We start from the raw sequence: 12,504 nt of genomic DNA on the forward strand, positions 1-12,504 counted from the left end.
GCACGTGTAGAGGTCATCCACGACGAGGTCAATGAAGAAGTAAACAATATTGGCGACGCACTTTCACCCTGTAACATTTGATTTTGCCATTTGCATGGGCATAGATATTTTGAAAAAGTCTGAGTACTTTATTTCCAATTCCAATGTGTCGCAGCTTTGACCAAAGCTTGTGCTGCGGAGGGCAATCTAAGGCTGATCGTAAATCCAGGAATGCAACAAATAGTTTACCTCCATTGTCTTTGAGCTGCGAATGAATGAGGGTAGTCAAGCCGAAAATTTGCTCCTGGGTCCCAACTCCTTCCTTAAATCCAGTTTGGTATTCCGAGATTTTCCCCTCGTGTCTGCTCCATTTTTGGAGGCGTCGTGATATTATTGATGTGAGGAGTTTGAGACCCGTGGCAATTAACGAGATTGGCCGATAATTAGAACCACCATCATCACAACCACAAAAATAATTAATAACAAACAGGTTAGCCAAAGACAGGAAAGTTATTAAATTCTACGTGCAGAATAGTAGCCGTGGCAGAACAGTATTAAAAGCTGGTCGAACTTGCTATTTAAAAAAATTATTTGAGAAAAATTGCACATTTTGTTTTACATAACTAATAATGCAGCCCAAAATGGCTAACAAAATACTTATAATTGTAATTATGAATTTATATACGTATGTTTTTAGTTCTAGCTGTACTAATATATCAACACAATGTGTAAATGTTAACGTTAAAATTGTGAATAGTCGTATTAGTTATGTAGTGTTGTCGAGAAAAATATTTCCTCGCATGTTGTAGTTTGGACATTATTCCTCACCCGAGTTTCTGTGCGTGGCTTCGGCGACGAATCTTTCCCGATATGCGACCATTAAGGACGCTATTTGTAATCGATTGGATTGTACATCAGTAAACAGGTAAGAATTTATTGATGCAAATAATCGTATCTAATATACCTCTGTCTAACATATGAGCAGAAGACCTTCAAGAATTCTATACAAAGAAAATATCGCATGCAAGTATGACGACGACGAAGGGAAAGATGCTGCAGAGGCGAACCCACCTTAACACCGACACCACGAACAACAAACGAGGAGGAGACGCACTTTGTAATGAATACATTAATTCTCACATCTGTTTGCGTTTTCGTTGGTCTTACGAGGCTGGGACAGTGCCCGACCGTGCAGTTCAATGATTTGCAATTAAATATTTTAATGCTAATAAATATTTTAAATAATAGCAGAGTGATACTTCGTCATCTGATGAACTACACATCCCCCATCACCTCTTAGTTCATCCCCATTCTCCCAACAACGTATGGAGATTGGAGAGATGGACCCGCTTGATGGGAATGTGCGATTTTTAATGATTTTCCCCTCACACGGTAATCTAATATTACGTCTTTCCGATGGGAATGCAGCACAACCGAACCCTTCCACTCAAAGATGGTCCAACTCCACTTCTTCCATTCCCGTTGTTAGATCATGAACTCCTAATATTTTCTCAATACCCGGTAATAACTGTCCTTGAAAACGATTATACCGGGTATTAGTACTTACTATGGTATTTCCCAGTATCAATCCATCGAAATATCTGCAAATACAATCATATTTTCAGTGAATTAATCCTAATAAAAACAAGTAGCTGCTGGGGCGGCATCTTGGTTGAGAGGTTAGCCCTCTTCTTCGCACTCTACTCTTAACACTTAATTAAAAACCATGGACAAATTATGAATCACCTTTCTCACATTGCAATTTTTACCTGCAAAATTTAAGTAATCATCATCATCATTAGTCCCAACTGTTACATTGTCGGACCTCTCACCAAAATCAAATTAATATGGATTGCACATTTTGTGTACAATGTTTGCTCATTTGTATGCTCATTTGCTCAAAATAGCATGCATTTGCGTGATAAACGTATGCTATTTTTCCGAAGGGAGTGGGAAGGGAAAGTGCGCTTTTCACCCGCCTCTCATCCCACGGAACGCGACTTTCTCCGCTCTCCCCTGTGAAATGTGTCCCATTGCGACGACATTCTCTCCTCACTTATTAATTAGTTCGTCACTGCCAACTTCTGAGGTGTGATACGAAAAAGTTTTCGGCTAACGCGAAATGCGTCATGGGCGACCGGAGACGGTGTTTAAAAAGATATGAGAATGTTTAGGGGTAACATGAGACTAGTTATGGGGTGATTTAAGAAACTTTAGGGGTAATGTGAGACAAGCATTGGGGTAATCTGAGGCAGGGTATACCCCACCCCTAAAGGGGGTGAGAGGGCATTAAAAATATTAAGAGTCTGATATCCGCAAGGGTGGCAGCCGATAATGATGATAACCGATCAGTCCCTCTGATATCAGGCTTTGATATCTGATAACTGCTCGAGAGTGAAACCCGATCCTGTCGCAATAATGTCTGACAACCGACCGGACTGATACCAACAGCACATGGATGAGTTTTCGATGTTTTGCTCGATTTTGACCAATTTTTTTCGAGCCAGATCCCCAATGCATGTGAATGTGGTTGGGCTTATTTTGTTCACAACAATTAGTAGCATCCACCTGACCGTCAATTGGACCGCTGAAAAGGTCTGGGTCGCAAGTCAAGGACAGCAAAGTACCTTGCGCGTTACGTTTGGACACCCGAAAATAAGTCCTGTCAAGGGGCGTGGTACAAAGTACCCTTGGTTTTTGACCTAGGAGGTCCAAGCTACCGGTATTCGACGCAGAATATATGGTTTCTGTACGGTTTTGAAGTGGGGAAGTTAACATTTCATAAACATGGACAATATGTCGGAAAAACGAAAAAAAGGTCAAAATTTTCAGGTAAAGGGCATTACAACCTTTGACCTAGGGACTTGATTTTTGCGCACACGTAGACCGACCCCAAATGATAGGTCATGACAAGTTTGGAGAATTTGTCGCTTTTGGGGGCCAAGAAAAATCTGGGGGAAGCTAAATTACCCCCTGGGGGCGAGGGGGTGGGGCAATTCGAAAAAAAAATATTTTTGCGATTTTTTAAATTAATTTCCAACCTATTCCCGCTATCGACTTTCAAATAAAAAAATGTCATGGATTCGGCTTGTATAGCTATATCGAGAGTCCGTCCGGATCGATGTTTTTGAAATTCAATCCGACTTGGTAGGGTCGTACAAATAATCAATCCGATCCGACTTCGTCGAGTCATAAAACATCCAATCCAATCCGAGTCTGCCGGATTCGGATTGGATTAATACGGTTAAGTCGGATATCCTACTAACTTATTTACCACAGCGAAGATTTTTTTGGTGTTCTTTGATTTTATGTACACCCTATATACATCTTTTTTTAATCCTCTCCTGCTTACAGATTTTTGTCCAAGCCTTGGGTCACCGAGGACATGTCAGGCTCCCAGTGCGCCGCCCTCCGAATCTGACCCAGCCCCTTAAGCATTTACACATCGGGAGAGCCTTCAACCCACGCGGCGCCAAATATGGCGAGGGTATCGACGACGTCGACGTGGCACCTGCGCTGCACGACGTCCTCTCCAAGCATCGTCACACACTGGAATACCTTGATCTAGATGTAGACAAATCGAGTGTTTGGAAACTCCCGAACTTGAAGCGATTTAATTTTATGGGCGACATTTACTCTGTGGTGACGTTCGAGGGCTCGGAAATCATAAATTATTCGGAAACATTTCCAAACCTGGAATCGCTCGGGTTCACTCCATGGGATGGAGATTGGATGCCTTGTTACAAATCTTTTATTTTCCCGCGAGGGCGGAAATTTGTCAAACTGTGACGAGACGGAAAATTTCGGACGAGTTTGAACCGGACAATTATACCGACATGTTATCCAAGAGTGAAAGCGGGGGGGGGGTGGGGAATTGACGCCAAGTTTGGCCGGATTTTGAAATTGTTTCCTAATGCGGATAACCTATTTATGCAGGAGTTGAGGAAATATTTGGTTAAGAAGAAACGCATTTGTAAATAATTCGAATTTATGTACTGATAAGAACTGATAACTTATCGGCTCTTGACTTATCAATTTTGATTAATATCAATATATTTTATCAATGTCAAATTAAAGTCTAAATAAAAAAGAATTATACTTTGAAGATAATTTTGAAAAAGGCAGATATACGTAAATATTTATGTAATTAACGACTTCGTATCTGTAGACTTTTCACGATTTAATTAAGCAGTTAAAATTGGATTTAAATATTTTTTTTACTTAATTACTTCCATTAAGGGATAGGGAATTTTAACATGGGAAAGATAGGAGGACCTAAATCACCCACTCACTAAATTGATGACGTAATATATGGACGTTCCCGTGCGCTTGCATCAGTCTCAAATTTTCTCAATCAACTTCGAGTGAACCGGGTTCCTCGTCCTTTCCACAACAAAAACAGCCGGCTGCATTTGTCAACTACGCAGAATTTGTTTACATAAATATTACAGAATTTGTTTCTTAAAAAAACGGGCTTCAATTTTTGTTAAAATACATAAATTGAACAAAGTTAAGCGGTTTAAACGTATTTTTTTCAACTTCAAGGAATCTGTAAGTGGAACAATTATCCTTTTTTCATTTAAGTATTTTAGCAAATACAGATGTTTTTATACTTTGGAAACTACAGAATTATTGGGATTATTATTTATCTGGCTGAAACAGACTTACCAAAGGCGCAGCAGGTAAGAAGAAATGCAGAATTGTGTTGTGACGAATGTATTTATTTCACTTATTTGACTATGCTCTGCTCTAAAATAAATTATTTATTGCGTTGCGTAATGATTCGATTCGAAACAATTAAATAATTTATTTGTACATATGCATTGTATTTTAAATATCAAAAGATTAGATTTGATATTTATGCATAATTTGTATGTTTCAGATATTAACGAAGTAAAAACGACACATAAAACTATAAAAAGCTCGCGAAAAGTTCAAAAATTTTAGTAAAGGCGATTTGGTACAGGTACACGTATGTACATATTAAACAAAAATAATTTCTAAATTTTCGAAATAACAAACATAACATTTTCGTTATCAGATATTTGCCTGAGAAAACAGGATTTTAAGCATGCCACGAAAGAAGAAATCGGGACAAAAATCGGTCCCCACTTCGAACGTCGAAATTCTTCCCACGCTTAACACAGACGTAAGATCAAGCCAAACAAAAAAAATCGTAATTTTTAACGTAGAATTACTTCACAAAAATCAGCACATATTTAACACTTCGTCATTTTAATATTCAGGACGACAGATTTGTCGCCAGTTCGTAACTTGATTAATGAAAGGGTTGTGGGATTTTTAAGCCAGCTACTGAGTTTAGGAAACAGCTACTACTGTTTCCTAAACTTGAAATCTACTCCTTCAAAAACTTTCAAAATAGGGAGCCTATATTTTTTAAATGGCAGGAACAAATCCGCTTTACAAATTCGTTGTCCTGAATTTTTAAATAAATCCTTCAAGCAGGAGTGTAAAAAATGTGCTGGTTTTGATTTTGACGATAAGGGTTCGAACTGTGATGCAAACTTTGAACATGAAAGCAGCGAGACAATTACTAATTCGTAATTTTTTGACATTTTTTGCGGCTGTGTTTAAATATGCATAGTGGGAATATGTGGGATTTTTTTCTAAAAAAACATGTATCTCGAACCCATGTGCCTTAGAAATAACGCATTATCCAATTTCCACAGGTAATTTCCTCCATCTGTTCTTGGCTTCCGGTCCCAGACGTGAAAAACTGTCGCCTCGTGTCCCGAACTTGGAACGTCGCCGCGAAACCTATCCTCAAGCAGAAAAGTGTTATCAACCTGGAATGCTCCTTCCATAAGGGCGAAACTGCTCGAAATGCAAAGTTCAAGAGAGAAATGGCCTCCTTCGGACGACCCCTCAACCACGTGGACATTTCCCTCGACGAATTCGCCATAGTCGACTTCAAGAGTAAACTTTACCTCGACCATGTCAAGTTTTTCACGAAGGACCTCTCCGTGCAAAAGTTGGGGATATCCTCGCAAATCAGTTCGATCTGGATGTCCCAGTTTTTGGAACAGGTTGGTGCTTCTTAACTAATTCATGCCTGTTCGTATTCATTAATTCAAAAGAAAATGAGTAAATTAACAAATTATTGATTCATTATTCAATAAATTCAGGAATATGAATAGTGAGTGAATAATTTGTTGAAGATTTCTGAATGAATATAGTTCTTCATTTCATTATATACTCAAATAGAATGAGTGACTAATTTTATTCATTTTTCATTTTTGAAGTTATACTTAATACGAAATACATCTGCAAATATCAAAATGTATATACAAATTTTCAATATTTAAGTGAATACTGAAGTAATAATTTCTCAAAATTTTTAAATCAAATGAATTTTTAAATGAATAAATATTTTTTTGCACAGATTCTCGTCAATGCCTCCCCCAACTTGGTCCAGGTCGAGCTGGGTCTTTATGTTTATGGCCATTTAATGAAAGGCGAAGACCCTTTCATTGAATTTTGTGGCGGGAAGATATTCGCCACGGTGAAAAGGCTGGAACTTCCGTTTTCCGCCACGAATTGGTCGCTCGGGACGGTCAGGGTACCACAAATTTTGGCCGCTTTTCCAAATATCGAGGAACTACGGGTTAGTGCGGAGCTGCTCCCAGTTCTGTTCGTGGAGAGGGGTTCATCCCCAAGGCAAGTTATTTAAATAGATTCAGCTTTTTTAATATTAATTAATCCTAACACTAATGGAGAGGTAATCTTCTAGCGTAATTAATACGCTCTCCGATTTTGGCCAAAATTTAATTTAATTAATATGAAATTTTCAAATATAATATCTTTCAGAGGTTATGGTCATATTTGGCACCGATATGAGAAAATCCGTCTTAAAATTGACAAGTTTCACACTTTGCAAATTTCCTGTGCGTTTTATCTTCTCGAATGCAAATATCCATCTCCGTCAAGCGTGAACATAAGCCTTTTTGAAAATTTAAACATTAATTAAAGTTGTGCTCGACTGACGCTAATTTCGTCAAAATCGGAGAGCATACGCGGGGAGACCTCCATCACGTTTTTTTCCACAAAAAACCGGTACCAACTCTTATTTTTTACAGATTCCTATCAAAATTATGGGTCACTAGTGGCATGACAGGCTCCAAGTGCGCCGCATTACTAAATCTGACCCAGCCCCTTAAACATTTAAACATCGAGCGAGCCCACAACCCCTCCGACGACGAGGACGACTGGGACGAGGAAGTCGACGTGGTCCCCTCTTTGTACGAAGTCCTTTCCAAGCATCGCCACACTTTGGAATACCTCGACCTCGGCTTGTCAGCCAAATGTGACTGGAAATTTCCACCTTTTCCGAACCTAAAACGACTAAATTTTCTCAGCGATCTGGAAGGCTACGGCTTTTCCGTTGAATTTGATGGTTCCAGAATTTTAAATTATTCCACGACATTTCCGAAGTTGGAATCGCTAAACTTCACTCCATGGGATGGACGATGGACGCGTTGTTTTCAGCCTTTTTTCCATGCGAATGCTGCAATCTGTCAAAGTGTGAAGAGACTGGACATTTCGGATAATTTCAAATTTTATGAATATGACAATCTGATCGATATGTTTAAGGCTTTTGACGGGGTTGATGCCAAGTTTGCCCGGATTTTAAACTTGTTTCCAAATGCGGACAATGTTTTTATGCAGGAGTTGAAGCGTTACTTGGCGAAGAAAGGAGTTTATAAGTAATTAACTAGGATTAAATAATGTCTGTAGAATTTACAGGATTTATGTATATATAAGTGAGTTCTGATTTAGCATTTATAAAAATTTGGATTTATATATATTTTTTTCGACTTGAAATTTAAAGTTGTAATTCTTCTCTTGAAATTAATTTTGAGAAGTTATTAAATGAAATATTTACTTATCTAGCAATCCAGTAGTTTAGTTTAATATGTTGACATGCGTTAAAAATCATCCAAAAATCCAATTTCTTCCGAAAGCATCACGGAACTGGACGTGTATGAAAAATGACAATTATTTAACGAGAAAACGGGGAGAAAATTTTTCTCCACGTTTGGGGACGTTCATAAACTTCGTAACGCAAATTTTCGGTTTTTTGGACACCCACCCACCCCCCTTTAACATGTGTCACATAGGCACGATATCATTGGGCCCTGACCACCCCTCATTGCGTTATGAAGTTTATGAACGTCCCCTTTGACCGGATTTTAAAATTGTTCCCGAATGTGGGCAATCTTTTTATGTAGGAATTATTACCGAACGTTACTAGGTTAAAGGCACATTGGTAAATAATTGACCAGAAGAATAATTAACTCTAGAGTAATAAGGGGCCGTTCATAAATTATGTAATACAAAAGTCTCGATTTTCTAGACCCGCACTTAGCACCTGTCGTCTAGACACTACATACATACATATTATCAGAGACGTATTACTGGAAATGTTCCATTCCACGTCGCATCGATTTCTCCGAATTAAATATAAAAATTTTCTAGTAGAATTCCGGATGCAACCGTCAATGTAGCATATGTATATATTTTTGATTTGTATGCGACCACTCCCCCTTCAAAAATTCAGGAAAGAAATTGGGAAAAATGAGAAATCAAATGTACACATGGTTATGTAAGAATTAGACCTATACTTGCATTTGACATTTGATTTCCCCCTTGAATACGAAAATTTTGATGCATTAAGAATTTCAAAATTCGAAAATTGGCGGTTTTTTGATCTACATAAAAATCTTTAAAAAAGGCATGGTCCCGGTCATTTTGAGTCTGACAACCTAATGCCAGAATTTACTCCTTGGTAAGAGCTACGTTTTCAGCTTTTGTTGCCCGAGTCAAAATGACCGGGACCATGAGATTTTTGAGGTCAAAGTTTCGGAGGGAGGGGTTTATATGGCAAAAGCCGTAACAAACTTATGGCCGCTTATAAAGTAATGATGTAAATAATTGTAGTTACTGAAATTAATAAAATAGTTTCAAATCCCCCAAAATTTGTAACTGAAGTTTATCTGAATTTATAATTATGATATCTACCTGAAAATTAACGCTACGGGGCTTAACTAATTTTTCAGATAAGCAAATCGCGTTCATCCAAATGGCCCCAAATTTAAAACTTCAGCTTATTATTCTCATGAAGACGACATTCATTCAAAAATTAGCGCTATGAGGCTTATCATTATAGTTATTGATTTTTAAGATAAGCAAATTTCGGTTATCCAAATCGCCTTAAATTTAAAACTAAAGTTTGTCTAGATTGATGATGACGATATCCATTCGATATCGTCATCATCAATTCATTTATGACGGTCATTTCCATTTGTTTCGATTATTTGTGGCTTATTAAGGGGAAGCAAACTACACTTTTCGTGGTGAATCAAATGCTGCAAATTGAACTGGATTTAAAAAATGGTAAATTTAAATAACACGCTATCATAGGAACCTACTTATGTACATATGTCAATGTTTTCTCACGGGTATGGCATCGGAGCATGTGCATGTTGGCACATAACTTTCTAAACATTAAGATCATAAATTCTTAAGTCTTCGGTAATCAAAAAATCTAATTAACGTGACGCATCTTACTTCTAGCGACCAAACTATTGAAGCAACCTGAAGGTCAGAAGAATACCATATTTGACAACTTTATCCTCCTCGGTCTAAAACTGTTTCTCTTTATCGGATACTTCCTTACACCACTACTCTCTGTAATACTGATGGTCAACGGACTAGATCCACAATTCTACTTCGTCGAATACGTAATGAGGACTTATCCATTGATATCCTTTCTTGCTCGCGCGGTGACCTTCAAGAGACGACTCCTACTCCACGTTAGTCTCTTGATGGGCTGATTATGCGCCATGACGGTAGCACTTTACAATGCCGAACGTGTAATGGCCATCTTGTGTGCAGCCGTGTATATCACGATCAATTCTGCCACCACGATTGTCGAGCTTCTGACAAAAATTGTGACTCTTAATAGACAGAAAATTCAAGCTGGGCTGTTCCATGGCCGTATTATGTACTACGTTATAATCAAAATTGCCGTGCAAATCGCGGAGGATATGCATAAGGTGACTGCGTTAGTGGAAATACTTGTCACAAGGGTTACCCTGGTGACGATTACATATGTTTCGGTACGATTAGGACATTTAATGTCCGGTTCTATGCTAGTTTTCTTAGTATTTGTAGGAGTTTGCATGTTCTTGTTTGCAAAAACCGTGCTGAGTAAGACGGGTGGGGCATTCAAAAATTCGAAGTTGTTGAGATCTTTTAAGGACGTAGATATTTATTGGGCATGCGCCGTGACGAAAACAAGATTTACTTGAAGAATGTCGGCAGGTTGTCGGTTATGAGAATTCCGATTGGTGAGGGGGACATAGTGTTTACGTCGGTGAATGGAAATCTGAATGTGAGATTGTCCAGCTTGTTTGTCGAGCTCTGTGTGAATGCGTTGATATTGTTTTAATTGTTTAATACAGTGGAATAAAATTTAAATGCGTATTTTTACTTTTGAAGAGTGCGATTAGTAACATTTAAGAAGTTTGCGTATGCGTAATAAATTGTGTAGGTACTCTGGTTTTATTATCCATACGATCTCGTAGTAAAAAGGTTCCCGGACGATTCTGATCGATATGTTCAAGACTTCTAACCGGGGGAAAGTTGATGCCAAGTTTGCCCGGGTTTTAAACTTGTTTCCAATCGCGGGCAATCTTTTCATGAAGGAATTGAGGAGTTGCTTGATAAATAAAACTACATTTAAAAAACAGCATTCTTCGGTGAGGGTGCGACTAAAAACTTTAAAACGAGATCATTGAGCAAATTTAAAAATTTCGTATTGATAGAATTTTACCTCGCCGTGGGCATTTGTTTAAATACATAAACAAGGTCCCAAAACCTCCGTATACAGCTTTGCTTAGCCCGAGCCAGGGTCCTAACCAGAGACTAGCCTATTTCAATAGTACAGAATTAATGAAATAGTGTCCCACTATTTCAAATAGCAAAAATACAAAAATAGAATAGATAGTGAAATAGAAAAATTGCATTTTGGAACTGAAATTGACAGTTCCAAAATCAATATTCTTCGAAAACATGAAACTTGAAGTTTTTACTTCGTTATTTTTTGCGAAACATTTCTTTTCTGTAACCGAGTGAAATTTTTTATATTTGGTGGTAAATAAAGCCAAATTCCAACTTTGAAACTTTGGTGCAGAATAACCGTACACGTGTTATTCAAATGACCCCCACCGGTCAACCGCTGGACCAATTTGACTCATTTTCGAACTCGATCTTTCGTTTGGGCTGATATACATGTGGTAAAAATTTCAAGTCGAATTTCAAGTGGAGTTTCAGGTCCATTTTTGGGACCTTGTTTATTTAAAACTTGTAATTGGGTTATCAATGACATTATTACACTCACTGCACTATGGCCATTGTATTTGTATCGAGAACAATTTTACTAAATGTGTAGTTTTCAAAATTGAATAACGTTGTGATTCCTTAACCGATCTCGGTCAACTTGGTCTTAAAATGATCAGAAGGAACCACTAATTCTTTTCCAAATAATTTACGATTATGCGATGCTTCAAAATGGAACAATAAACAGAAACGTGACTAGGAGTGGAAACTTTTTTTTTCGCCCATAACTCGGGTAAAAATCATAAATTTGCCAAGTCAAGTAGTACATCGTTTCTAAATTCCGTAGCAATGAGCTGTGCAAAATTTCATAAAAATCGGTTGAGAAATGGCTGAGAAATCGACTTGTTTGGGGTAGGGTAAATGCATGCTTACAAAGTTGTTAGTAAATTTTTTAAGTTGTTAGGTATTTGCCTCACTAAATTTATGGCATTGCGTTGTTGTTTCATCCCATTTTTTGAACCTTTTATAGGAAAAACTTCGTCATTTTTTAACCGATTTTGATCATACTACCCTTAAAATTTGCATAAAAATTTAGTCTAAAATTTGTGCAACTGGCTTTTCGCTGAGATTTGCGAGTAATTAACTAAAAATATAAATGTGTTTCTATGGGTACATTTTGGTTAATAACTCGGGCTCTTCATGTGTGTTTACATAAGACGAAATAATTTCAAAGATAGAAATTTTTTCAGGGACGCGACTACATTTTCTAACCGCTGGATATTCTGTACTTGTCGCTGTAAAGCTCGCCTCACGATTAAAAATTCAGCCACGAATTTTGATAAGCTTCTCATAATAATTATGGATAAGCACTACAGCCTGGCTGTCCTATTTCAAAAACTTTACATCAGTCACTACCCATTTTTATACAAACCTCCATTTTTTATTCGCATGGGGAAAGGTCGGCTGCACATGGTGCGTGTCACGCGAAAATTGGACACAGTACAAACCATGTTCCCACTCTTGATCCTGGTGGGAATAATTTACGCATGTGGACGGGCGATTTCAATTGTAGCGACACAGTCAGACTGTGTCGCTACAATTGAAATTAAAACCGTTTGGCTGAGATAGCTGCAGTGCAGCTATCTCAGCCAAACGGTTTGGCGG

The 12,504-nt window shown here is 37.9% G+C and overlaps 1 protein-coding gene across 2 annotated transcripts; it reads left to right on the forward strand.

The window, feature by feature from the left end:
* Nucleotides 1-4,362: 4,362 nt before the first annotated feature.
* Nucleotides 4,363-7,854, forward strand: LOC110861876. 2 transcript variants are annotated; one of them, XM_035845062.1, is made up of 7 exons: nt 4,363-4,530; nt 4,607-4,661; nt 4,862-4,951; nt 5,021-5,128; nt 5,670-6,026; nt 6,383-6,657; nt 7,077-7,854. In XM_035845062.1, exons 4-7 carry the CDS (start codon nt 5,051-5,053, stop codon nt 7,705-7,707), a joined length of 1,341 nt encoding a protein of 446 aa, XP_035700955.1. In that variant the 5' UTR covers nt 4,363-4,530; nt 4,607-4,661; nt 4,862-4,951; nt 5,021-5,050; the 3' UTR covers nt 7,708-7,854. The 2 variants fall into 2 exon arrangements, with proteins under 2 accessions (XP_035700955.1, XP_021966703.1); XM_022111011.2 differs by having other exon boundaries at nt 4,862-4,945; nt 7,077-7,851.
* The last annotated feature ends 4,650 nt before the right edge of the window (nt 7,855-12,504 follow it).

The sequence above is a fragment of the Folsomia candida genome, unplaced genomic scaffold (genome assembly GCF_002217175.1).
Source record: "Folsomia candida strain VU population unplaced genomic scaffold, ASM221717v1 Fcan01_Sc046, whole genome shotgun sequence".
In the NCBI taxonomy this organism is placed as follows: Eukaryota; Metazoa; Arthropoda; class Collembola; order Entomobryomorpha; family Isotomidae; genus Folsomia; species Folsomia candida.